Here is a 27,247-nt window from a genome sequence, read left to right on the forward strand (position 1 = left end):
CCAGCTGTACTCTCTGTGTAACCTGGGCCAGTTTTGTGTGCTTTAGTTTAATAGGTATAGAGTTCCAGTTTTCTAAGACAGAAAAAGTTCTAAAGACTGGCTACAATGTGAGTATACATAATACTACTGAACTGCACTCTTAAAAAGGAACAAGATGGTAAATTTTATCTGTGTTTTTTACTACAAATTTTTTTTTAAAACCCTCTTTCAGAGTTTCCTCATGCTGCAGCAGGTTAAGGATTTGGTGCTGTCACTTCTTTGGTGCAAGCTGCTGCTGTGGAGTGGGTTCCATCTCTGGCTTAGGAGCTTCCACATGCCACTGGCAAAGCCAAAAAAAAAAAAAAAAAAATGATAATAATCGAAAAACAATCTGTTAAACTCTCTTCATTAAAAAAAATTCTTTTTATTTATTTATTTTTTAGGGCCGCACCCGTGGCACATGGAAGTTCCCAGGCTAGGGGTCAAATTGGAGCTATGGCTGCCGGTGTACACCACAGTCATAGCAATGCAGGGTCCTTAACCCACAGAGTGAGGCCAGGGATTGAACCTGTGTCTTCATGGATGCTAGTCAGATTCACTTCTGCTGAGCCACAACAGGAACTATGCTTAAAAAAAAAAACTTCCTCATAATTATATTCAAGAGCTATCTTCTCTTTTGACCTTGCTCTTCCCAACTGGCCTTAAACACAGTAAAAAAAAAATTTTTGGCCATGCCCATGGCATGCAGAAGTTCCCAGGCAAGGGATGGATCTGCACCACAGCTGTAAGCATAGCCACAGCAGTGACAACAACAGATCCTTAACCCACTGAGCCATGAGGGAGCACCAAATACAGTAAACACTTTTTTTTTTTAGTCTTTTTAATGCTGCACCTGCAGCATATGGAAGTTTCAAGGCTAGAGGTCCAATCAGAACTGCAGCTACAGGCCTTACGCCACAGTCACAGCAACACCATATCTGAGCCATATCTGCGAACTACACCATAGCTTGGAGCAATGCCGGATCCTTTAACCCACTGAGCGAGTCCAGGGACTGAACCCACATCCTCACACACATCAGTTAGAGTCTTAATCCAATGAGCCACAATGGGAACTCCCAAACACAGTAAACATTTAATATCCCTCTTTAGTCTCAGAAAAATTCTTGCCTTTTCTAAGATTTAGCTAGACCATTATAGCCTACATAAAATATCAATATATACCTACAGAACTCACTTTTTTTTTTTTTTTTTTTGCTTTTTAGGGCCACACCTGAGGCTTATGGAGGTTCCCAGGCCAGGGGTGTAATGGGAGCTACAGCTACTGGCCTACACCACGGCCACAGCAACGCCAGATCCTTAACCCACTGAGGGAGGCCAGGGATCAAACCCCCAACCTCATGGTTCCTAGTCAGATTTGTTTCTGCTGTGCCACAATGGTAACTTCCAGAACTTATTTTATTGAATCTAAAATGGAGTTTGAACAAACTAACAAAAGGCAGTCATAAATAACCATAGATACCAGAAATATCTGCAGTTTATTAAGTACAAAAATAAGACACTTTTAGAGGAGAGAATTCTGATGAATTTTCCAAGTGATTAAACTTACATCAATAATGATACAAACTGACACCACGAACCCCTTGAAATGTTCTGAGAAGGACACCTCACTACATATGTAGAATTCTTGCTCAAAATGTTTAACTTGAATCTAATCATGAAGAATCTATGAGGTAAATTTAAAATTTTGAGTAATCGACAAAAGACTTATCTGGACAGTTCAAAAACGTCAGTGTCAGAGTTCCCGTCGTGGCTCAGAGGTAACGAACCCAACTAGTATCCATGAGGATGCGGATTTGAACCCTGGCCTTGCTCAGTGGGTTAAGGATTCGGTGTTGCTGTGAGCTTCGGTGAAGGCTATAGACAAGGCTTGGTTTCCACGTTGCTGTGGCTGTGGTGTAGGGTGGCAGCTACAGTTCCAATTCAACCCCTAGCCTGGGAACTTCCATATGTCATGGGTGCAGCCCTAAAAAGAAAAAAAAAAAGTCAGTGTCATGAAAGTACTCTCTCCTCCCAAAAGACTGATGAATGAAAATTAAAAGGGCATGCCTACACAACAGTACATTTGCTTCTTGACTGGATTCTAGGTCAAACAAAAAACAAACAAAAAAAGCTAAACAAAATGAAAGATTAATACAATTTCAATGGAAATTTGGGAGACAACTGGGATAATTAGAATAGACTTTATATTAAGATAATATTATTGTCAGAGTTAAATTTTTTGAGTGTGGAAAATAGTATGACAGTTAAACAGAAGTATTTATGGCTCAAATGTCATGATGTCTTCACCTAACCTTCAAATGGGTTGGCCAAAAAAAAAAAAAAAAAAAAAAAAAAAAAAAAAAAAAAAAAAAACCACACACACCCACATACACAAATATGTGATGTTTTTCTAGAGAGTGAAAGTAAATACACCACAATGTTGACAAGCAGTAAATTCAGCTAAAGGGTATATAGATTTTTACTGTACTATGTACTACTCTCAACTTTTCTGTAGGCTTGAAATTTTTCAAAACATGGCTATCTATGAAAGCCCTTTAAGGACTTTGCTGATGACGGAATGATGGATTGACAGGAAAAAAGACTTTATCTAGGAGGGATAATGGGCTCTACTGTGTCTATGTCTCTACCACTACGTTTGGCACTTGATCAGAAAAAGCCTCGTTAAAGGATACAGGCCTTATTTCTGTCTTACTCTTACACTGTCAGCATCCTGAAAGCAAGGACTTCTAAGTCTTTATGTTACTCATACTACCTACCCCAGTGGTATATACACATACTACATGCTCAATACGTATTTGCTGAATAAACACAAACAATTTTTTGTTTTGTTTTGTTTTGTTTTGTTTTGGTCTTTTTGCCTTTTCTAGGGCCGCTCCCCCGCCATCTGGAGATTCCCAGGCTAGGGGTCTAATTGGAGCTGTAGCCACCGGCCTATGCCAGAATCACAGCAACGCTGGATCTGTAGCCGTGTCTGCAGCCTACACCACAGCTCATGGCAACACCGGATCCTCAACCCACTGAGCAAGGCCAGAGATCGAACCCACAACCTCATGATTCCTAGTCAGATTCGTTAACCACTGCGCCACGATGGGAACTCCAAACAACTCAAATATTAAATAACATTATTATTTTGCTATGGGTCTAAATATGGTAGTAAACAAACCTGAATGGCATACCCACAGATGACAATGAATACATCTATAGGTATTCAGCTGAAGAAGAAACTATCGATCAATCAAAAGCTGAAGCCACCTTCAGTACTAGGAAGACAGAGGATGACATGTCCTCCATAAATGCTTTCTCCTGCCCGCGGTGCCTTCTGACCACTTTCTGTCCTGAACTCATGAAGTCTCCTGTCGTTGGCCTCTTCCCTTCTTCACCGTCCACAGGACTATCCTTTCACTATATGCTACGTTCACTGAGAGCCGCTGGAGAGCACGTACAGCAATTTACTGTCATTAATGTAAGCCAAAGTCATGACAAATACAGAATTTCAGAATATTTCTTCACTAGATAGATTTCCTTTACTCCACCGCCTCAACAGTGCCTCCTGAGATATTTCTGGTCACTGAGATATATCGGTGGATGTTTCTTTGCTCTATGAACATTCAACCCCAATTACTAAGAAAGGCTGGTCCTGCAGCTTTCAACTCTTTAGCTGCCATTTAATGGTGTGTCATGGAACCTTCGATCTTAGGCAGGTTAGTACAACAGGTACTTAGATTTCACTTACATGTGGCCCCACTATCACTGCTCTGTTCCATAGTGCCACTCTCCCTAAGCTATCAGCCAACTAAAAAACCAAGACGCTGTTAATAAGATCAGACAAATGAGTATGGACACCTAAGGCCAATATCACTACTGAAAATCAGCCTGAAACAATGCCATACTAATGAGTAAATTGTTTTCCATAAGCATTAATTTAATGTGGGCTTTTTTCTTTGCAATCAATTTCACTGGCACAAAAAGAAAAGGCAACACGACATATCTACCTCCCAATTTCAAATCATTCAGTCAGATGACGTAGTGGCATACAAATTCATTCTGTAAGACCATACCTTTCCCTGGATGCTTCATCTGGGATACCCAGGCATATTTCTCGGTCGAACCTTCCTGCACGTCTCAAAGCAGGATCTAATGAGTCTGGTCGGTTAGTAGCTCCAAGGACTAGGACCCGAGCCGTAGCAGCCATGTTATTCAAATCTAGTAAGAACCAGGGCAAGTGGTGAACAAGACACATGACATTAAGAACAATAATGAGGAGTTCCCATCATGGCGCAGTGGTTAACGAATCCGACTAGGAATCATGAGGTTGCGGGTTCGATCCCTCACTTTGCTCAGTGGGTTAAGGATCTGGCATTGCCGTGAGCTGTGGTGTAGGTTGCAGACGCGGCTCGGATCCTGCGTTGCTATGGCTCTGGCGTAGGCTGGCAGCTACAGCTCCGATTCGACCCCTAGCCTGGGAACCTCCATATGCCGCAGGAGTGGCCCAAGAAATGGCAAAAAGACGAAAAAAAAAAAAAAAAAAAGAACAATAATGATTACAGACGTCATTTAAATGATGACAAAGAACTACACATTTTGCCAGCAATATATATGTATGTATATGTATATTGTAAATATACATATATATACACATATTGCTAACATTTACTAAATGTCTAATACATGAAATATGGAGGACATACAAACTTTGTCCTCAAGCAGCTTATGATCTGTAGAGAAACATAAGACCAATTCTGTGAAGCAAAATAAGCATAAACAAAGCACTGCAGTATAATATGATTTCTGACTGAGGAATCAGGGAGAATTTAGGGAGGAGGTTAACATTACAGAAAAAGGCTCGAAGGGTGAACAGGATATTAATAAGTAGACATGTAGGTTCATGAAATTCTACATGGAAGAAATGGAATGAATGAGAGCAATGAGGTACAAACAGGCCGCAGCATGACAAAAATTAAAAGCAACTGATAACATCCAACGCTTTGAAGGATCTGGAGAGAGGGTGACTCTTGCATAGTATCGGCAAAGACGTAAATGACAAAGTCTTCCTGGAAGGCAATTTGCCATTTCCTATAACAATTTTATTTTATTTTATTTATTTTTTTTAATTTTTTATTTTATTTATTTATTTATTTATTTTTTGTCTTTTTGCTATTTCTTGGGCCGCTCCCACGGCACATGGAGGTTCCCAGGATAAGGGTCCAATCGGAGCTGTGGCCACCGGCCTACGCCAGAGCCACAGCAACGCGGGATCCAAGCCGCGTCTGCAACCTACACCACAGCTCACGGCAACACCGGATCGTTAACCCACTGAGCAAGGGCAGGAATCGAACCTGCAACCTCATGGTTCTTAGTCGGATTCGTTAACCACTGCGCCGTGATGGGAACTCCTCCTACAACAATTTTAGATGCATAATTTCTAATCATCATTTCATCCTCGAAAAATACATGTGTACCAAAAAGGCCCATTTAAGGGAATTCCCTTCAGCTTATTATAAAACAAAAAACAAAACAACTTGAATACACATTAAAATGGAAATATTTAAATATAATATGATAAATTTACCCTAAAGAATACCAAACAGCAATTAAATAGAGATAGATATGAATGCATTAAAATGGCAACATTTCGAAAACATATTGTTAAGATACAAAGAGTAAGTTATAGAATGTTGAGTGTGGTACAATCCCAGTATTATAAAGAGCAAAACAATATGCTAGTATATTTATATATGTGTAAATGCATTAAAAATAACTGTTGTGAGATATACTCCAAAAATTAATGATGCAATCTTTTATGGAAAGAAAAAGATTTGTGTTTTTTACTCAGTTTTATGCTGTTTGAATGTTTCATACCTGACACATCCGACACTACTTTTTTTTTTTTTGTCTTTTCTAGGGCCGCTCCCACAGCATATGAAGGTTCCCAGGCTAGGGATTTAATCAGAGCTGTAGCCACTGCCAGAGCAACAGCAGGGCGGGATCCCAGCCACCTCTGTGACCTACACCACAGCTCACGGCAACACCGGATCCTTAACCCACTGAGGGAGGCCAGGGATCGAACCCACAACCTCATGGTTCCTAGTCGGATTGGTTAACCACTATGCCACAACGGGAACTCCCATCTGACACTATTAAGAAAAAAACAATTTATTATCTTAACGTAAATTCATTATTTTAAACTGACCGTCCATGCAGGTTAGGAGCTGGGCTACAATTCTTCGCTCCATATCTTTTGAAGCAACTTCTCTTTTGGGGGTAATAGCATCAATTTCATCAATAAAAAGGATACATGGTGCATTTGACTAGAAATCAGAATATCACAAAAAGACAATCATAAACATATTTCCAATACTGTGGCATAGGTAGATATACAAATTTTTTTTTTCAATTTTTTTCTTTTCTTTTTTTGTCTTTTGTCTTTTTTAGGGCCGCACCCACAGCATATAGAAGTTCCCAGGCTAGGGGTCTAATCAGAGCTGTAGCCGCCAGCCTATGTCAGAGCCACAGCAACACCAGATCTGAGCCATGTCTTTGACCTACACAGCTCATGGCAATGCCAAATCCTTAACCCACTGAGCGAGGCCAGGGATAGAACCCACAACCTCATGGTTCCTAGTCAGATTCGTTTCCACTGCACCAAGATGGAACTCCCAACATTTTTTTTTCAATCTTAAAGTTCAAAGATCATTCGCCAAAAGAATAATGCTAAAGAAGGCAGTTCAGAGTGATTTACTTCTCATTTTTATCTGACTTGAAAAGTCAGAAGATTAAAAGAGGACAGTAAGAGGCTACATATAGCATAATACTTTTATAGCCTTCTCATCAATCCATGTTTGTGATGATGGATCTACTGAAATTCATTTGTAAATTAGGCATATATGCTATCCTCTGAAATTTAAAAACAAATTTATAAATTTTAAACTACAAAATTGAAGTTCACTAGAAATGTTTCATCAGTGTTCCTACTGACATAAAAATATCTAAGCTTTTTCCTAGAATCTACCATAAGAGGAATTTAAGAAACACCAAAGGCTTGCCTTTTTTTTTCTTTTCAGGGCTGTATTCACAGCATATGGAAGTTCCTGGGCTAGGGGTTGCATCAGGGCTACAGTAGCTGGCCTACACCACAGCCACAGCAATGCCAGATCCAAGCCTCATCTTCGACCTACAGCATAGCTCACGGCAACACCAGATCCTTAACCCATTGAGCAGGGCCAGGGATTGAACCCGTGTCCTTATGGATTCTGGTTGGGTTTGTCACCACTGAGCTACAAAGGGAACTCCACCTTTTTTTTTTTTTTTCATTTTTTTATTGAGGTAAAATACACCTGGAATTTACCAGGCTAACCAATTTAAGTGTACGGTTTAATAGCATTAAATATGTTTACATTGTTATACAACCATCACCACCGTCCATCTGCAGAACTTTTTCATCATCCCAAACTGGAACTACCAGAGGCTTATTTTGAAGGCTACACTGAGTAAGGAAGGAGGGTAAAGTTCCAAAACACCAGTGTGGACAATGATCCACCTTCAGTCTTTTTAAAAACATAAACTAGACAGAGTGCAAAAAGAATAAATTAAGGTACAATATAAGCACTCAAATTGGAATAGTCAAATTCACAGAAGGCAGCAAACAGAATGGTGGCTGCCAAAGGCTGGAGAGTTAAGCGATTAAAAGGAAGAGTTTCAGTTTGGGAAGATGACCAAATACCAGGACTTTACCCCCTCCTCTTTTCTGTACAAAAGAAGCCTGGATTCTAAGTCAGGGAGATGGTTCTTTGGGACACCCGTCCACCATCCGCTTGGTCTGTTGCTTTCCGAATAAAGTCACTATTCCTTGCCCCCACAACCCGTCTGTCAACAGCAGGAGCCTGGGCTCCAGAGCAGTTAGGACTTAGTAATAAATTTTGTTACATTCTTTTTTTTTTTTTTTTTTTTTGTCTTTTTGCCCATTCTTGATCTTTTAAAAAAGCACTATCTCAAGTACTGGTAAAAGACACTTTCTCTTCTAATTTCACTTCACCTCTGCATTTGAGATTCACTGGCCATGTTTATCAGCCCCTATACATTTTGAGTGTAAATAAAGATACAAAATGAAACTTTTCACTACTTTTTATTTTTGAACCAGAGTGATGATTAGTGATTGCCCAAGGGTAAACAATCTCACAGCTCATTTTTATAGGACTTTTGCTGTGTGCTGGACACTACATTAAAGATTTCAGAAGAACCCTCACATTTAATACTCTCAACAACCCCATGAGATTTAAGCAGTATTAACACAGCTTACTAGTCAGGAAACTAAGGATTGGAGTAGTTAAATCTCTCATCCAGGATTAGACAATTAGTACGAGATGGCATAAGGATTTGAACCTATGTTTCTAACTTGAAAGTACATTTAACCGTCATACTATAGAGGAAATAAAACTTTAATAGGATACAAATGTCACCGTCTGCAAAAGTTCTTAAACATTCAAATTTTAGTAATATGAATTATAATCATAATAAAACTCAATCTCCAAAAATAATAATAATAATAACACCCAATTTGTAATTTCTATGGTGGCGGAATTTTCTTTTCACAGCTTCAACTATGCAAACAGAAGACTTTACCGATATTTTCATGGTTGCTTTTTAATGTGATAATCTTTAAATGTTAAAACTTTCACAGTGCTTACAGGTTGTTTGGTCAAACCTAAGCTGAGGAAAGTACAGTGAAAATAAAAGATCACAAGGATAACCTATTTTCAGCATATCATTACTGGGTATGACAGCCCAGAACGTCTCACCCATTATATTTACTTTTACTTTCAGAGTAACAGATTACTTAATAACATTATTCTATCCAACAGTCTGTATCAGTAAATCTACTTTAAATATTTAGCCAACATGAGTAACAAGTTACCATATGGAAAAAGAATGGCCAGTGAACGGTTTAACAAATACTAGAATTAGCGAAAATGAGGTCTCCCATATAAGCTTATACGACTTGATAACCTGACATTAAAGTAGTTAGCTGACTCACCACGGCTTGTTCAAACAGTTCTCTCAACTTCTGTTCAGATTCTCCAGATACTCCAGATACAATCTCTGTAGCAGCTACTTTTAGAATTGGAAGGTCAAGTTCCTATGCACAAAAATAGAAAAGAACAAATTTTCCAATTTTTTACTTCCCTACTTTTTCCTTATCTAGTCCCTCTCTCAAAATTTTCTGAGGCTCTTCATGTTCTTCTGTTGCTTCAATGAAAAATACTTTAAAGTCTACAGTTTTATCTTAACACCTTGACTGGACACCTTCTACTTGATTTTACTTCACGTCACTATCAAAATGGTATTATCTCTTCTGAATAAAGGGTATTAGTATGTTTCCCCCCTGCTCAGAGCTGAGCCAAAACAAATGTATACATTATTTATCTGCTAGAAAGGAAATGGCAGGGGTTGTAACACAGTTATTTCCCACACACCCTACTGGCATTTCTCCTACCCTGAACCCAGAGAAGTAACTAGTTACTAGTAAGAGGAGGCAGATTCGTAAAGGAAAAAAGGAGTTCCCATCATGGCTTAGTGGAAGCAAATCTGACTAGCATCCAGGAGGTCGCAGGTTCGATCCCTGGCCTTGCTCAGTGAGTTAAGGATCCGGCGTTGCCATGAGCTGTGGTGTAGGTGGCAGAAGCGGCTCTGATCTGGCGTTGCAGTGGGCTGCAGTGTAGGCCGGAGGCTACAGCTCCGACTAGACCCCTAGCCTGGGAACCTTCATATGCCAGGGGTGCAGCCCTAAAAAGACAAAAAAAAACTACCACAGTCCCATCAATACAAATGGTAACAACACTGCCTAAACCCTACTCTTCTTTCTGGCTGTCTTGAAATTTTACTTCCTCAACAATATTATCTTTGACCCTGACTCTCAACTTGGGTTAAGGCAGCAATACCAACAACATACCACACAGCATTCTGCACTTCTTCCATCTCCCACTCACTGTCACTCTAACTAGGCACAACATTTACTTGTATGAAAGACTGAATGCCTGTCTCTCATATTTGATGGAAAAACTGCTTAAAGATAAAAACAGTCTATTGTACTTATCAGTGTGTTACAATGTCTGGAATGAAGGAGTCACACAAAAGATTTACCCAACAAATGAATAAATGAGGCAAATCGATCAAGTTCTCCTACAGAAATAATTTTCTTTTACAGAACCCTATGCATGACTGGTGCAGTATGCTCTTCTTCAAACTGAAGTTACTTGGACATTTTACATTGTACCACCCAGTGCAGTTTCTAAGAAATCTGATGGGTCTAAAATTAAGACTGCTGGGAGTTCCTGCTGTGGCTCAGTGGAAATGAATCCGACTAGTAGCCACGAGGATGTGGGTTCGATCCCTGGCCTTGCCTAGAGGGTCAGGGATTTGGCGTTGCTGTGAGTTGTGGTGTACATCACAGACACAGCTCAAATCTGGTGTTGCTGTGGCTGTGGCAGAGGCAGCACCTATACCTCCGACTCAACTCCTAAACTTGGGAACTTCCATATGCCGTGGGTACAGCCCTAAAGAGAAAAAAAAAAAAAAAAAAAAAAAAAAAGGATAAAATTAAGATTGCTAACTTTTTTTTTTTTTCCCCTTTTCTAGGGCCGCTCCCATGGCATATGGAGGTTCCCAGGCTAGGGGTCTAATCGGAGCTGTAGCCGCCGGCCTACACCACAGCCACAGCAATGCCAGATCCTTAACCCACTGAGCAAGGCTAGGGATAGACCCACAACCTCATGGTTCCTAGTCAGATTCGTTAACCACTGAGCCACGATGGGAACCCCCAAGATTGCTAACTTTTCATTTGGCCAATTGAATATCTATAACCATCATTTTTTATATTATTTTTACTTCTGGCCTCAGTGTGCAATGGCTTGATGTGGGATCTCAGTTCCCACACCAGGAGCTAAACCTGGGCAGCAGCAGTGAAAGCGCCAAATCCTAACCACTAGACCACCAGGGAACTCCCTATTATCACCATTTCAGAAAGAATACTTTAAACCTAAAAAATATAAAAACATGACTCTGAATGGAATTTTTGAATAAACTTATTTCTATGAAAAAACAATAAAACCCTGAGTTTTCTTATTTTACTGCTCTTGAAAACTACTGGCTTAAGGGAAAGAGAAGTGACCAAAATGTAAACTATGTGTTAAAAAAGGGAGTGTTCACAGCTACGTTATTTTGCTTCCCACCCAATGTTGCCAAATAAATAACTGAATACATTTAGAAAAATAGAGTCTCACAAATCGAAGCATGAAAAGAGGCAGAAAAAAACGAAGAAGGGATCAGTCTGCTTGAGGATATGCCAAATCTGGTTCAAGTTGACCCCAGAGAAAAATTAAAAATAAACAAATAACATCAAATACAACAAAAGCAAACAAGTGTCAGCAAGCCTCACCCCAGCAATTGCATGTGCAAGTAACGTCTTCCCGCAGCCCGGCGGCCCGTGAAGAAGAACTCCGCGTGGGGGTACGACACCCAAGTGGTGGTACACCTCTGGGTGACGCATGTGGATGAGCATCTTGCAGACCTCCTGTTAGGGAAGAGGAACGATGTCCTTCAGCACCAAAAAGAATCAGCGTGGAACGGAATGACCCATTCTTTGCAGCGGCAAAGTTCAGTAGACAGAGTAGAGGCTTTAGGCTCACGCCTGAGTTTGAAGCCCAGCTCTGCTGCCTACCGTAGGTCTTTAGCAATAACCTGTCTGAGCTTCCCTTTCCTAAGCTGTAAGAATATCCACCTGGAAGGTGAATGAATAGTAACTGGAATGGAGTGAACGCACAAAAATGGTAACGATTACTACTCCAACTACTGAAGTAAGATTCTTCATACAGCCTGTATCGTATGTACGCTATATTGAACATGGTGAAAAAGTTGAAGATGCTATGCTTCTTTTATCCCTCACTACCCTGAATAAACGGCACAGTCAGGCTTGTCCTTCTCACCTTCTAGACCCCCTTTTGACACTCAGTTCCTATTAGAAACAAAGAGGAAGGCTTTGTTTGCATAAACGATTGGCCATATACCCATCTAAGGTAGACATTCTGAATTTGAACTAACTTTTAATGTTGTATCATTGCCTCCAACATCTTCAAACTTCACATTGGAGATCTGCAACTCCAGCCCCCTGGCTTTAGCTGGTGAACAAAAAAGGAGGAGGTGACAAGATCAGTGATTCAGCGGAAACTCAGAATTATACTAAATAATCTTTAAGTAAACAAAGATCCATTAGATAGTGAAACATTTTCCAGTCATTGTCTCTGCACACAGAAGGTCCCCCAAGTAGAAGAGCTTGGAATCCTGTTGCCTCTCTTAGAGCAAACACAGCCGCCACCACCCACAACACTCACACCTCACCTTTCTTTTGCAGGACAGCTTCTATTTCTCCATCTACTTCCTGAAGATCTTCTTTCTTCCTTTTGCTTTCTTTGCTGTTTAGCCTACCTTTTCTTTTTTTATTACTCTCCAGAAGAGAAGAATCTTTCGAATCCTGGGAAGAAAAGAAATTTCAATGTGCCATGCTTGAAATTATAATGTGAAGAATCATCACTCTTGAATTACCATTTCAAATCATAGTAAAAAAATTGAGATGTTTTATACTGTTTTTATAACAAGTTGTCAGAGTCCAATGTGTAATTTATGCATATAGCACATCTCAATTCATACACTAAATTTTCTTGATTTGTATTTAGATTTCATAAAACTTACAGCTAAAAAAGTAGATTCACATATGCAAGTTGTTCTAAATATACTTAGAAATTTTCTAATAACTGAATTGACTATTAATTTTTAAACTTAAGTTAAAAATTCAGTTCCCGGAGTTCCCGTTGTAGCTCAGCGGTAACAAGCACCACCAGTACCCATGAGGATATGGGTTCAATCCCTGGCCTCGCTCAGTGGGTTAAGGATCCAGCATTGCTGTGAGCTGCAATGTAGGTTCCAGGTGCAGCTCGGGTCCCGCATTGCTGTGGCTGTGGTGCAGGCAAGCAGCTGCACCTTCAATTCGACCCCTAGCCTGGGAACTTCCATATGCTGCAGGTGCGGTCCTAAAAAAGCAAAAAAGGAAATGATGGAGTGAACCACAGGAATCTCAGGAAAGAGCCTTCCAGTCAGAAAATACAAGCATGAATGAACCAAGTGAGAGAGTGCTTGGTGTGTTCTAGAAACTGCAGAAAGCTCAGCTGAGCGGTCAGGGAGGTCGGAGCAGGAGATAAGATAAACAGGCAGCAGGGTGGCCCAAAGCACACAGGACTTCACTGGCAACTGCAAGGTCCCCGACTCTAGGCTGAATGAAGCCACTGGAGGGTTTTTAATAAAAGAATGACAATGATCTGACACAACCTGTAAAAAAAAAAAATTATCTCTGTGTGAAGAATATACCAGGGGAAGAAGAAAGGAAGCAGACTCCAAATGGAAGGTTACTTCAATAGTTCAGGCAAGAAAGAGCAGAGGCTTGGACTAGGGTGAAAATGACAGTGGTAATCGGAAGTGATCAGATTCTACACGTATCTCAAGGTTCCTATGTCTTTTACAAAACACAGGAACCTGCTTGATATTACGTTCAATGAAAAGGCTGTAATGTACTCCAATTATGGGGGGCTAAAATTTCACTATAAAAATACCTCTATCTCAGATATCGGCTTCTTATGATTATTTTTTTCATCTGCTAGGTCCGAGAAAAAACTGTCTTTCTTTCCACCTGGGGTTTTGTCGATAAACCAGCCTCCTTCAGAAGCTCTGGCAGGGGTCTTCTTCAAAGGAATGGGGTCTGTTTTGGAAGTTGTCCGTGGAGTTGAAACAGTGGTTTCTCTCTGCTCCATCTCAGGAGTACTTGAAACAGAATCAGAATTTCCTTTCCGATACAAGGAGAGCAGGGAACTGTTCATATGATTTGCTGACTGGAAGAAACATGATTTTAGCATAAATTACTCAATAGGTACTCATGAAAGTTTGATTATGTCCATTAAGAAGCTCTCTGCATTTCCCTCTCAACACCTCCTCTCAAAGCAATTAGTCAGAAAATACAGGTGTTCACAATAGGATAACTCACATTTACTATTCAAAAAGATGGACACGTCTCCACTCCAACTTAATATACAAATTTGTAATTGGAAGTTAAATAAAACCAAAAGAGGTCATTTTTTTAAAAAATAGTATAAGTATGAAGATGAGGTGGTAGACATTGAGTCACTACTATTCCATCAATTCAAAACTGGATCAAATGTAACAGTATCATCATGAATTTGGTAATAAATTCAAAAGCTGAAGTATTAACCAGGAGAAAAAATAGAGTAAATTATAAATAACTTGACATATTATTCCCATACTTTAATCCAAGTCTATTGGCAATGCCATCTCTTTAGCAAAAAATATATTCTTTTCTCCATTTTTACTATTAATTCCCCCCTTTCTATTCCTTTTTTTTCCCCCTCCCTTTCTATTCTTATCTGCCCTTATTTCTGGCCATTCTCTTTCCTTCTTTTCCCCTGTATAATGGGCTATACACAAATACTGGAAGCATGCCTAATTCAAAAATTTATCAATACCTTACACAAGAAATATTCAACTATTTACTGATGAAGATATTCCAAGTCTCTTATTCTATTCCTTACTGGTATTTTCTAAGGTGAGTTCATAATGATTTTTAAAAAAATCAGAGTGGGTCCATGAAATATTTGGCTTACCTGTGGATCTGGGTAATCTTCCATATTTGAATCATCATCAGAATAGCTTTCAGTATATCTCAATAAAAAGAGGAAAAAAACATCTTAAAGGCTTTTCTCCCATATCCTAAAAAATTTACTACTCAAAACAAGAAAGCATACTGGCTTTGCAATCAGAAAAATCGGGATTCAAAATCCAACTTTACCAGTTACTAATTCTGCTTAACTTCTCTGAGCTTTAGCCTCTTTATCTATAAAAATGGAAACTATCCATCTCTCTGGGTTATCAGGGGATTAAAGGAAAGCTTGCAAAGTTCTTAGCACACAGTAGATGCTTAATAAAATTGTGGTTATCTTTTTCCTAGCAAAAGTGACATACAAATTCCCAACAGACCCAAGGGTCTCACTTAGGAACATGAGATGCCGTAGAAGAAATACTCCCTCAAGCCACAGTTAAACAGTTGGAGTAACAAATGCAACATGACCAAGCCACGTGACCAAATATAACTTTTCCGAGTCCATTCACAGAAAATGAAGGTAGAGAGTTTCTCATATAATATGGCCCAAAACAAGTATAAGTCCCTGTAATTACAAACTAAGAAAGCAGTCTCAGTTCATTATAACCGAGAGCTGACACCTGATAGCTTTGAGCAACTTCAGAACTCTGCTACTATTTAATCTTCTTTTGAAAATAATAAGAGCTTTTCCTAAGTAAAAAGGTTTCTATAAATGTTATGCCCCACCTTTATAATTGAGACATAAATTCTTTTGTTATTAAGTTCAATTATTTGGGCCATTTCTAATCAATGTAAAGAAGGTGGATCATTCAACTCTTTGGGAAAAAAATCATTTTGCCCTACAATTCATGCCTTACAAACAAAATTACCTATAAGTCAATTAATGAGTTAAACAAAATACCAAAAAGGAACAGGAAAAAAATACAGGTAATTATTCTATGCACTCTTGTGATAGAGGTCGTTCAAAATACATCGGCAAAAACTATAAAAGACAGATATATGTGACTAGGTAAAGATGAAAAACTTCTCTAATCAAAAGACACTATAAACAAAAATAGAAGGCAAATGGCAAACGGTGATAAGCATTTGCAATACATATAAAGAGAGGTGCCATTTCCCCCAGTGTTCACAGCAGCACTATTTATAATAGCCAAGACAAGGAAACGATCTGAGCGTCCATCAACAGAAGATATGGTGTATATGTACGTAACGGAGTACTACCCAGCTGTGAAAAAAAAGAATGAAATAATGCCATTTGGAGCAACATGGATGGACCTAGAGATTGTCATGCTACGTGGAGTAAGTCAGACAAAGACATATATCTATATCACAGATATATGGAATCTAAAATATGATACAAAGGCACTTATTTACAAAACAGAAACAGACTCACAGGCCTAGAAAACAATCTTATGATTACCAAAGGGGAAAGGAGGTGGGGAGGGATAAATGAGGAGTTTGTGGTTAGCAGATACAAACTGTGTACAAGAGAGATAAAGAATAAGGCCCCACCGTGTAGCACAAGCAACTACATTCAATGTCTTGTAATAAAACATAATGGAAAAGAATATGAAAATGAATATACATATAGATAAATAACTAAATAACTTTGCTCTACACCAGAAACACTGTAAGTCAACTATACTTCTGTAAAGAATCATTTACATAAATAAATAAAATGTGCTACTTCATACAGATAGTTCAGACAACTAACAAGAAGAAGTCAAATAGCTCCCAAATGAAAGATAAAACCCACAAGCCAGCAATTCACAAAAGCAACATGAAACAATCGAAAAATTTTTTAACCTTACTAGCTATCAAAAATTACCCAAAAACCCTCCATTTTGTGATCCTTACTCATTATCCTCTTCACCGTGTCTTGCTCTTTTGGCCAGATGTTCATCTTCTAATTCTGTCAGGCTCTTAAGTTCTTTTTCACTACTGATTATGCTAAATACTAAAACAAAACAAAAAATGCCATGAGCTTAAACAATTTTTCTACGACTTCATTAATAATTCAGCTCTAAACACTAAAAGGCTCACCTTTTTCGACCTGAATCCTAAAAGCATTTCTTTTTCTTCGACCATAGTCTATGCTGAAAAACACAACAACAAGTTTAGATCAGTGGTCTCCACCACTATTTTTCCATTAAGTTCAATCTTAATTGAGAACACATATTGCATGAATATATGTCACTGTATTCACACTGACCAAAAACCTATTTCCAAACAACTTCTGGGTTTATATTTGTACTATTATAACTTTTTTTCTTGATTAGAAATGGGGTTACAGCAGCAACAACTGCTGAGAAAGAGAGAGAAGGGATGAGATGAAGGAAGGCTCATGGACTTCCTGGATCCATAGGACAGGCCAAAAGAGCAATGCAGCTGCGAACACGTGTTACCCTTCAAGAAAAGGGAAGAAGGACTCCAAAGGATGCTCCAGGTTGGCAGGGCTGTCGCTGATACCACGTGCCCAGGGAGAGGCGCTGTCTCCCAGTCTTCCCAGTGAGCCCACAGGACAGAGCAAGGAATTCAACACTAGGGGAATCTGCCCTGCCAGGTTCCGGACTTCCTTGAGACCATGACCCCTTTCTTCTTTCCAATATCCCCCTTTTGGAATGAGAACGTCTATCCTATGCCTGTCCCAGGACTGCCTTTTGGAAACAGGTAACTGTGGTCTGGTTTCGCAAATTCCCACCTACAGAGGAATTGTGCCCCCAGAGGAATCGTATCTTCAGTCATACCCATACCTGAGTGGTATGATATTCAGATGCAATTTTGGATCTAGTCTTGATGCTGAAAAAGGTTAAGATTTCTGGGGTTGCTGGGATGGAGTGAGCATATTTGTAGACAATAAAGGCATGTATTTTGTGGAGGGAGGGGCAAGAGGCCAGAGTGTTATGAGCTGAACTGTGTCCCTCCAAAATTCATAAGTTTAATTAAGTCCTGACCGTCGGTACCTCAGAATGGGACTGTTTTTGGAGATAGGGACTTTAAAGAGGTCACTAAGGTAGAATGAAGCCATACGAGAGGCTAACCCAGTATGAGTGGTGTCTTTAAAAGAATAAGAGATTAGGATGCAGACACACACAGGAGAGAGACCAGGTAAAGACACAGGGAGAAGCCAGTCGTCTGCAAGCCAGGGAGGGACCTCAAAAGAAACCAAGCCTGGAGTTTCCAGGTGGCACAGCAGGTTAAGGACCTAGCATTGTCACTGCTGTGGCTCAGATCGCTACTGTGATGCAGGTTCAATCACTGGCCCCAGAACTTCTGCATATGGTGGGTGTAGCCAAAATAATTTAAAAAAAAAAAAGAGAGAGAGAGAAAGAAACCAATTTTGACAATGCCATGATCATGGACTTGTAGCCTCCACATCTTTAAGAAATAAAACTTCTATTGATTAGGCCACCTAGTCTGTGATAATTTTTTTATGGCAGAGCAGCCTTAGCAAACTAATATACAGACTAAGGAGAAGAAAATAGAGTCACTGAAATAAACAAAGCAGGGATAATTAATGAGGTAAGATATCAGAAGAGGTGGGATTAGAGGCACAACAGATGGATTTCATCGTCGGTGGAAAGAGTAAACAAGGGACACATTTCTAGAGAGTCAGGAAGCTGAGAAAGATCATACTTGATGGTTTTCATTTTTTTTGTTTTGTTTTGTCTTTTTAGGGCCAAACCCTCAGCAAATGGAAGTTCCCAGGCTAGGGGTTGATTTGGAGCTGCAGCTGCCGGCCTACACCACAGCCGCAGCAAGGCCAGATCCAAGTCGGGTCTGCGACCTACACCACAGCTCATGGCAGCGCTGGATCACTTAAGCCACTGAGCGACGCCAGGGATTGAACTCACGTCCTCATGGATACTAGCTGGATTCGTCACTGCTAAGCCACAAAGGGAACTCCGGTTTTAATTTTTTAATGAGGCAAGAGGAAAAGTAATACTCTTGACTAGACAGTAAGGTACTGAAACATAAGTAGTCACTCCCCTTAGTAAAAATGAGAGTTCCTTGCATACAACAGGTGCTCGATAAGTGTTTGTATAAATAAACTGAATTCTAAATTATGGACTGGTGAGTTAATGTCAGCAGCTATTAATATCAATTGGAAATTTACTCACAATGGAAACTTAAAAAATGGTAGGAAAGAAAAGCGAGGATCTGGAGACTATATTTCTTTACCTGTACATTCTTTGTAAGTCAGATGCTAAGACTCCAGTGTCCACATATTTGCCACATCTGTTACTGGTGAGGTACTAAAACAGAAAACATGATAAATGTAAGACAGTAATTCAAACTCTGTGATTTTTTTTTTTTTTTTTTTTTGTCTTTTGTCTTTTTTTGTTGTTGTTGTTGTTGTTGCTATTTCTTGGGCCGCTCCCGCGGCATATGGAGGTTCCCAGGCTAGGGGTTGAATCGGAGCTGTAGCCACCGGCCTATGCCAGAGCCACAGCAACGCGGGATCCAAGCCGCGTCTGCAACCTACACCACAGCTCACGGCAACGCCGGATCATTAACCCACTGAGCAAGGGCAGGGATCGAACCCGCAACGTCATGGTTCCTAGTCGGATTCGTTAACCACTGCGCCACGACGGGAACTCCAAACTCTGTGATTTTAATGAACAAATGAGAGACTAAGCTATTCAAACATGTTATACTTTAATGAAACCGCTTCATTAATATAATATACCAGGAACATTTCAAATGAAAATCACCAAATAACTGTCAAGTCTGAATCAAAGGATTTAATTAACCTTATTACCGTGACAACACAGTAACAACTAGAATGGCTATAAGTAGTAGATGAGGACCTACCATATCCTAAGTTCCCAAACATAAACAAAGCTCTAAACTCATAAGGGATATTTTATTTTATTTTGTCTTTTGTCTTTTTAGGGCCACACTCAGGCATACGGATATTCCCAGGCTAGGGGTCTAGTCAGAACTACAGCTGCTGGCCTACACGACAGCCACAGCAATGCCCCGATCCAAGCCACATATGCAACCTATACCCAGCTCGCAGCAACGCCAGATCCTTAACCCACTGAGTGAGGCCAGGGATCAAACCCACAACCTCATGGTTCCTAGTCGGATTCATTTCTGCTGCGCCAAGACAGGAACTCCCATGAGGGATATTTTAAATTTGAGGGAACACAGAAATATCTGTCATCTGTCCAACACTGCAGGAACTACAGGTGAACCTTGAGCAACACAGGTCTGAGCTGCACCAGTTCATTTATTTCTTTCAATAAAACCTTATGACATGATCCAGGGTTGGCTGAATATGCTGTTGCAGAACCACAAATATAAAGAGCTATAAAGTTAATTATACACAGATTTTCAACTGAGCAGGGGTCAGTGCCCCTAACCCTCATGTTATTCAAGGGTCAACTGTACTAGCCTGAGACCATTCATGGTTTCAATATTAAATCATTTTTTAATGGCCACACCCACAACCTATGAAAGTTCCTGGGATTGAATCCAGCTTCAACTGCAGCAATGCCAGATCCTTTAATACATCGCACCAGGTTGGGAATCAAACCCATACCTCCACAGTGACCTGACTCGCTGCAGTCAGATTCTTAACCCACTTTGCCACAGAGAGAACTCCTTAAATCAACTTTTTCATGTTGTCATAGCTTTGAAAATCTGTCTTCAGCCTTTGCTGTAATAAACTTCAATGTGGAACAGGAAATGAGATTGGCAGTGCCAATGTGAAGGTATGAGAAGTGTGGCACACAAAGTAATTGCAGTTATTTAAGAATGAAATACAAGGGGTTCCTGTCGTGGATCAGTGGTTGATGAACCCGACTAGTATCGATGAAGATGCAGGTTCGATCCCTGGCCCTGCTCAGTGGGTTAAGGATCCCGTGTTGCTGTGAGCTGTGGTGTAGGTCGCAGACATGGCTCAGATCCCACGTTGTTATGGCTGTGGCGCAGGCCGGTGCCTACAACTCCGATTGGACTCCTCACCTGGGAAACTCCATATGCTTTGCTGCAGCCCTAAAAAGACAAAAAGACAGGGAAAAAAAAATGAAATACAAACATACTAAGTTTTCTCTAATTTTTACATATTATCTTTTCTAAAAACTACTAAGTTATTTGGACTAAATAGTTATTAAGTTGCCTGAACCTACCTACTTAATAAACAGGCCTATTAGGTATTACTTTTGGCCTCGGAGCACCATGGAAAAAATTACTGCGAAACTAAAGGCCTGCTGGACTTGTTCCAGGGGTCTTCTACACATTATTTTTGTTGGTACTCACAATGTTATGAGGTAGATGTTATATGAGACTTTACAAGGTTAATTACTGGAGTTCCTGTTGCAGCTCAGTGGAAACAAACCCAACTAATACCCATGAGGACGCGGGTTCAATCTCTGGCCTCGCTCATTTGGTTAGGGATCTGGCATGGCCATGAGCTGTGGTGTAGGTCGCAGACTCAGCTTGGATCTGGCATTGCTGTGGCTGTGGCTATGGCATAGGCCAGAGGCTACAGCTCCAATATGTCCCCTATCTTGGGAACCTCCATACGCCGGGAGTGCGGCCCTAAAAAGACAAAAGACAAAAAAACGAAGTTCAGTTTGGATGTGTTAAGTTGAAAATAACCTATCAGACACTCAAGAGATGTTCAGTAGGCAACTGGATATTTCAATATGGAACTCAAGATAAAATCTGCATTGAATCATAATATAAATTTATAAGTCATGAATGTATAGATAGTATTTGTTTATTCATTTATTGTCTTTTTAGTGCTGCACCCGTGGCATATGAGGTTCCCAGGCTAGGGGTCAAATTGGAGCTACACCTGCCAGCCTATGCCGCAGCTGCAGCAACGCCAGATCCAAGCTGCCACATCTGAAATCTACACCACAGCTCACAGAAACACCAGATCCTTTACCCACTGAGCAAGGCCAGGGATCAAACCTGTGTCCTCATGGATACTAGTCAGATTCATTTCTAACGAGCCACAACAGGAACTCCTACAGACAGTACTTTTAAAAAGTACTGGACTGAAATCATCTAGAAGTGTGGATTGATAAGAGAGGAGTTGAGAATAAAGAAAGAGAAGTTGGGAGTTCCTGACATGGATCAGAGGTGACAAACCCGACCAGTATCCATGAGGACTAGGGTTCCGTCCCTGGCCTTGCTCAGAGGGTTAACCATCCAGCATGGCCAGTGAGCTGTGGTGCAGGTCAGCAGCTGCAGTGCCAATTTGATCCCCAGCCTGGGAGGTTCCATATATCATGGGTGCAGCCCTAAAAAGGAAAAAGAAAAGGAAAGGAAAGAAAGAAAGAGAACGTAAGAGCACAGACGCTCAGGGCACTTCCAACACTTAAAAATGGTAGGAAGTGCTGGATCCAAAAAGGAAACTATTCTGCAGCCCATAAGATAAAAAAACAACAGGAGTATATAGTTACTCTAGGCACTTCTAAGACTGCTGCTGACTGTTCCATTCCAAGACATTCACCACACAGTGCCTTCTACGGATAATTATGACAATGAAAAAAGCTGTAGGTAAAGTACCTATTATAAAGTCAGATGTACAGTACCTATTTTTACTGTGTTCCGACTTGATTTCAAGTTTCTTGAGAATGGAAATTAACGTACTCTTTTTGGCCCCCAAAATGCCCCATCTACATGGGCCTTTGCAAAACCCTTCTGTCCTAAGAAAGACAAGACAGATTTAAACTCAAAGGCCATCTCCACTCTCTCTGCAGATCTGCACTGAGGTCAACCAGATCTGGGCAGGCCCCCATCAGGCTGTAGCTTCCCACGGGCCCGGGCTTCTTCTTGAAAGCCCGCCCGACAGCCGGGAGGAAAGGCTTTGAACCACCCACGGAGGAGTGGAACTGTAAAAAGCCCCAGATCGGAACCAAGACTGGAGCAGGCAGCTAGTCAGGTTCGACCTGGGAGCCGCCCGGGAAAGGGTCTGCCTTGACCTTAGGCAACGAACTCGGACCACTGCGAGGCCCCGCCGTGCAGGGTACACACCTGGATGACACGCTGTTTCAGCTTATTATCCACAAACCTAGCGGGTCTGGGCTTCATCACGTCTGCCTCCGCCGCTGCCGCCTGGGCTTCACGTGAACCGGGGGCCTCCCCGAGGCTGCCCGCAGCGATCGCCCGGCCAGCCGCCCGCGAAATGCGCCCCAGCCAGCCGAACCCGGGCCGTTCCCGTCAGAACTAAGGTGCCGCGAGTAAAGGAAAAAACTACGGAGAACACGGAGGAGACTTGAAAGCATTAGGGAGTTTCTAGGAGTCTTATTTTACAGGCTTGTTCAAGAGGCGCTGGATGACAAGGACCCCTTTGAATACGCTCAACTTTATTGTTCCCAACTATGCGGACACTCGCGTGGGGCAGCGGCGGGGAGGTTCCCCCAGGGGCTCAGCCGCTCGTCTCTTGGCAGTAGGTTTCATTCCAGCCATTCCAACCGCACCCTATTCGAGTGCAAAGTTAATCTTGAGCTACAATCTTAAGAAAAACCAAAACTAGACACTTGGGAGGATTAGATCAAGATTAGAAACACACTGCCTCCCTGCTGCTTGCTTTCCCGCCTAATGACCCACTTGACTGAGGCCCCACAAAGGGGCTAGGTGTCGAAAAAAAAAGGAAAGACCTGTTTACCCAGGTAACCAACTCGTCTGTTACATTTGGAAATCATTTGCTCTTAGGCTATTTTGTACAGATAATTCATTGAGCGCATCCAGCAGAAGACTCCATCTTGGCCTAGAAATTGCCTGGAAATTTATTAAGTGAATGTATTTGCCCCAAGAAATTTACCTTGCAGCTAAGGAAATGCAGATAAAGGGACACTTGTTTTAAAGTTTACCAGCTTTAATTTCTAGTTTTTTGCTTGTTTTGATCGTGTTTTTAGTATTCTTGAGATCTTACTTGGTTTACAGTATCAAGTGCAGTCTAAGCATGTATTAAGGTGTGGAGAGGGAAGGAGAGGAAATGGAATTAAGAAGAGAGGGTGAGGAGTTCCCCCGGTGGCTCCGCAGAAAACGAATCTGACTGGCATCCATGAGAATGCAGGTTCCATCCCTGGCCTCACCCAGTGAGTTAAGGAGCTGGCCTTGCCAAGATCCGTGAGGTATGTCACAGAAGCGGCTCAGGCCCGGTATTGCTGTGGCGTAGGCGGCAGCTACAGCTCCGAATAGACTCCTAGCCAGGGAACCTCCATATGCCGCGGGTGCGGCCCTAAAAAGACAAAAGACGAAAAAGAAAAAAGAAAAAGGAGAACGTGAGATGTTGACAGTGCGGATAAAGAATGTTGCCTGTGGAGTTCCTGTTGTGGCGCATCCGAAACACATCCAACTGGTATCCATGAGGACACAGGTTCAGTCCCTGGCCTAGTTCAGTGGGTTAAGGATCCTGCATTGCACTGATCTGTGGTATATGTCACAGATTCAGCTCGGACCCGAGTTGCTGTGGCTGTGGTGTAGGCCAGCAGTGCAGCTCCTACTAGACCCCTAGCCTGGAAACTTCCATATGCAGCAGGTGTGGCCCTAAAAAGCAAAAAAAAAGTTGCCTGCCATTTCAGTAAATAAGTAAATGAGGATGTTGTGGCCATAAAGCCGTCATCTACTTGCAGCTTGCCCCCGAGAAGAATGCAGGATGGAGAAAAATAGGATAGTTAAGATGCAAATCAAAAAAATTAATTGCAATTAGCTCAGGCTTTTGGATCTTCCCATATGTAGAAAGCACTAAAGTCATTAAGTTGAGATGTCTGGTTTTGTGCTTAGCAGTAATCTTTTGCTATTTGACTATATGGTTTTGTTTTGTTTTTCCAGCAAAAACTCTCATACAGCCTGGCTCCTCCCTTATCTCTTTGGAATAGTTTCTCGGAGCTATCTAAGATGCTGCTTCCCGGCTTGTAGTCCTCAGTAAGTCTGCCAAATAAAAAACATAATTCTCAACTTTTAGGTTATGCATTTTTTTCAGTCGACAACAGATAGCTCAATCTTCTAGTCAGGAGAGTACTGACTTATTTTCTGTTCAGAATTCAAAGCATATCACTGCTCTTTTTCCCAGATGGTTCTTATCTGTACACTGGATAAAGTATAGATTCTCATTCTGCTATTCAAAACATTTGTTTATTTGGCTCCAACTTCATTCCCTATTTCTTCACTATATCAGTACTCTGCTTTTAGCTAGGTAGCATTGCCTCCATTTATTCAGTCAATGAATATTTATTCAAGCCCTCTATGTCACAGGCACTGGGTACCACTATGAAGAAACAGAAAAAAGGGGTTCCCTGGTGGCCTACTGACTAAGGGTCTGGCATTGTCACTGCTGTGGCTCACTTCACTGCTGTGGTGTGGGTTTGATACCTGACCTTTGAATTTCCACATGATTCAGGCAAGCCCCCCAAAAAAAGAAGAAAGAAGAAACAGAAAAAATTCCTGTTTCTATGGAGCTTACAATTCTACTGGAAAGTAGTGATAATAGACAGATAAATATTTTTTTTTCTTTTTACAGCTGGTAAAGTCCCAGGGTAGGGTTTTAATCAGAGATGCAGCTGAGGCCTATACCACAGCCACAGCAACACCAGATCCAAGCTGCATCTGTGACCTACACCATAGTGTCATCCTTAAACCACTGAGTCACAATGAGAACTCCGATAAATAAAACTATACTCAGCCCTTTGCTGTCACTGACATAGCCTCTTCTTTACAAGGTTTTTCTTGGCCAGCTTGTGAGTTCCAGAATCCTACCTACAGCCTTTCCTAATATTCTGTCTTGTTAAAATCTCCACCCATTGAACCCTCCTTTCATCCTTTCAGCAAGCATTTATTGAGTACCTACCAGTATCAGTGGGGGGGGCAAAATAATTATAATTGTAAATTTTATAACCTTTGAAATTAGCTTAAGTATTTATGTAATCCATTATAATAAACTTCAGCAAAGATTCCTTACAATATGGTTTATTAGTCTATAATTTGTTTGAGAGTACTATTATACATTTAAAGTTGGATTCATGAGTGTGTGCTCTGTACAATTGCAAAGTGCTTTGTGCTCAGAAGGGCTCCATACTTTAATGCTCTGCAGTGACTGTCTTGAAGGTTTTATTTTTTTATTTTATTTATTTATTTATTTTTGTCTTTTTGTGTTTTTCTAGGGCTGCACCCGCGGCATATGGAGGTTCCCAGGCTAGGGGTCTAATCGGAGCTACAGCTGCCAGCCTATGCCAGAGCCACAGCAACAGGGGACCCCAGCCTCATCTGCGACCTACACCACAGCTCACGGCAACTCGGGATCCTTAACCCACTGATCGGGGCCAGGGATCGAACCCCTCTCCTCATGGATCCTAGTCGGGTTCATTAACCGCTGAGCCACGACGGGAACTCCGAAGTTTTTAATTCTTTTTGAAAAATGGCCCCTGGGAGTTCCCATCGTGGCGCAGTGGTTAACGAATCCGACTAGGAACCATGAGGTTGCGGGTTCGGTCCCTGCCCTTGCTCAGTGGGTTAACGATCCGGCGTTGCCGTGAGCTGTGGTGTAGGTTGCAGACGCGGCTCGGATCCCGCGTTGCTGTGGCTCTGGCATAGGCCAGTGGCTACAGCTCCGACTGGACCCCTAGCCTGGGAACCTCCATATGCCGAGGGAGCGGCCCAAGAAATAGCAACAACAACAACAACAAAAAGACAAAAGGCAAAAAAAAAAAAAAAAAAAAATGGCCCCTTATTTTAATTTTTCACTGGGTCCTGCGTATTGGGTAACTCCTTTGGACCTTAAGTACTATAGAATGGAGGTTCCCAGGCTAGGGGTCAAATCAGAGCTGTAGCCACTGGCCTATGCCACAGCCACAGCAATGCCAGATCCAAGCCGCTTCTGTGACCCACACCACAACTCATGGCAATGCCAGATCCTTAACTCACTGAGCAAGGCCAGGGATCGAACCTGGGTCCTCATGGATACTAGTCAGACTCCTTTCCGCTGAGCCACAGTGGGAACTCCTAGAATGTAAGTTTGTTAAGAGTAAGGAGTGTGTTTTTCACCTCTTTACTTCATCGGGTGCAGTAGGCAGTAATTAAGTCAATACTAGGTGTCAATAACAGTATGCTAGAACATTTTCCGTTGGAATTATTTCCAGTAATTATTGCCCTGAAGATAATTTGACATTAATTCCAGTGCTCAAATTTTAGAGTACCGTACATCTAAACTAGTAAGGTTACTGAATAGTAATCAGTGCATATGCCTCTCAACAACTTCCTGCAGTAATTGAAACGTTCTCCATTCTTTAATGGTGCAACACCACCTAGTGGTGGTGGCATATTTCACCTCTTTTCTTCACACCTTGCCCTCCCCCAATTTTTATCTCACTGGTGAACAGCCTCTTGTCTAATTATGCTTCTTAATTAGCATCATCTATGGTGCTGATTTATTTAAAACAGTCCCAATTTTTGCCTTTTTTTTTTAGGGCCACTCCTGCAGCATATGGAAGTTCATGAGTTAGGGGTCAAATTGGAGCTGCAGCTGCCAGCCTA

General features: G+C 41.2%; 1 protein-coding gene and 1 long non-coding RNA gene across 43 annotated transcripts in view; one reads left to right on the forward strand and one right to left on the reverse strand.

Moving 5' to 3' along the window:
- The window catches only part of NVL (nuclear VCP like), a 129,833-nt gene extending 106,996 nt beyond the window's left edge, over positions 1 to 22,837 (reverse strand). For 27 of the 42 annotated variants that reach the window (XR_014817428.1, XR_014817425.1, XR_014817424.1 and 24 more), the window contains exons 1-12: positions 22,748 to 22,837; positions 18,935 to 19,008; positions 16,796 to 16,848; positions 16,610 to 16,709; positions 14,757 to 14,814; positions 13,695 to 13,970; positions 12,430 to 12,562; positions 12,133 to 12,209; positions 11,471 to 11,605; positions 9,071 to 9,172; positions 6,230 to 6,347; positions 4,098 to 4,242 (exon numbers count right to left, since the gene is read on the reverse strand). Coding sequence is in view for 6 of the 42 variants with exons in the window: in XM_021064380.2 (XP_020920039.2) it covers positions 4,098 to 4,242; positions 6,230 to 6,347; positions 9,071 to 9,172; positions 11,471 to 11,605; positions 12,133 to 12,209; positions 12,430 to 12,562; positions 13,695 to 13,970; positions 14,757 to 14,814; positions 16,610 to 16,709; positions 16,796 to 16,848; positions 18,935 to 19,008; positions 22,748 to 22,804 (1,328 nt within the window). In the remaining 36 variants the exon portion in view is untranslated. Of the gene's footprint in view, positions 1 to 4,097; positions 4,243 to 6,229; positions 6,348 to 9,070; positions 9,173 to 11,470; positions 11,606 to 12,132; positions 12,210 to 12,429; positions 12,563 to 13,694; positions 13,971 to 14,756; positions 14,815 to 16,609; positions 16,710 to 16,795; positions 16,849 to 18,934; positions 19,009 to 20,725; positions 20,756 to 22,305; positions 22,420 to 22,747 lie in introns of all 42 variants that reach the window. The other 15 variants (XR_014817411.1, XR_014817409.1, XR_014817410.1 and 12 more) reach the window with 2 other exon arrangements.
- Positions 22,838 to 23,098: 261 nt separating this feature from the next.
- On the forward strand, positions 23,099 to 25,405 carry LOC110255641 (uncharacterized). The gene is made up of 3 exons (XR_002336220.2): positions 23,099 to 23,385; positions 24,551 to 24,643; positions 24,974 to 25,405. It is a non-coding gene; the product is annotated as an uncharacterized LOC110255641 (long non-coding RNA).
- Positions 25,406 to 27,247: the final 1,842 nt, after the last annotated feature.

This window comes from Sus scrofa, chromosome 10 (assembly GCF_054392235.1).
Source record: "Sus scrofa isolate SSC_HxYL_T2T_F1_AM1 chromosome 10, Sscrofa_HxYL_maternal_Yorkshire_Landrace_v2.0, whole genome shotgun sequence".
In the NCBI taxonomy this organism is placed as follows: Eukaryota; Metazoa; Chordata; class Mammalia; order Artiodactyla; family Suidae; genus Sus; species Sus scrofa.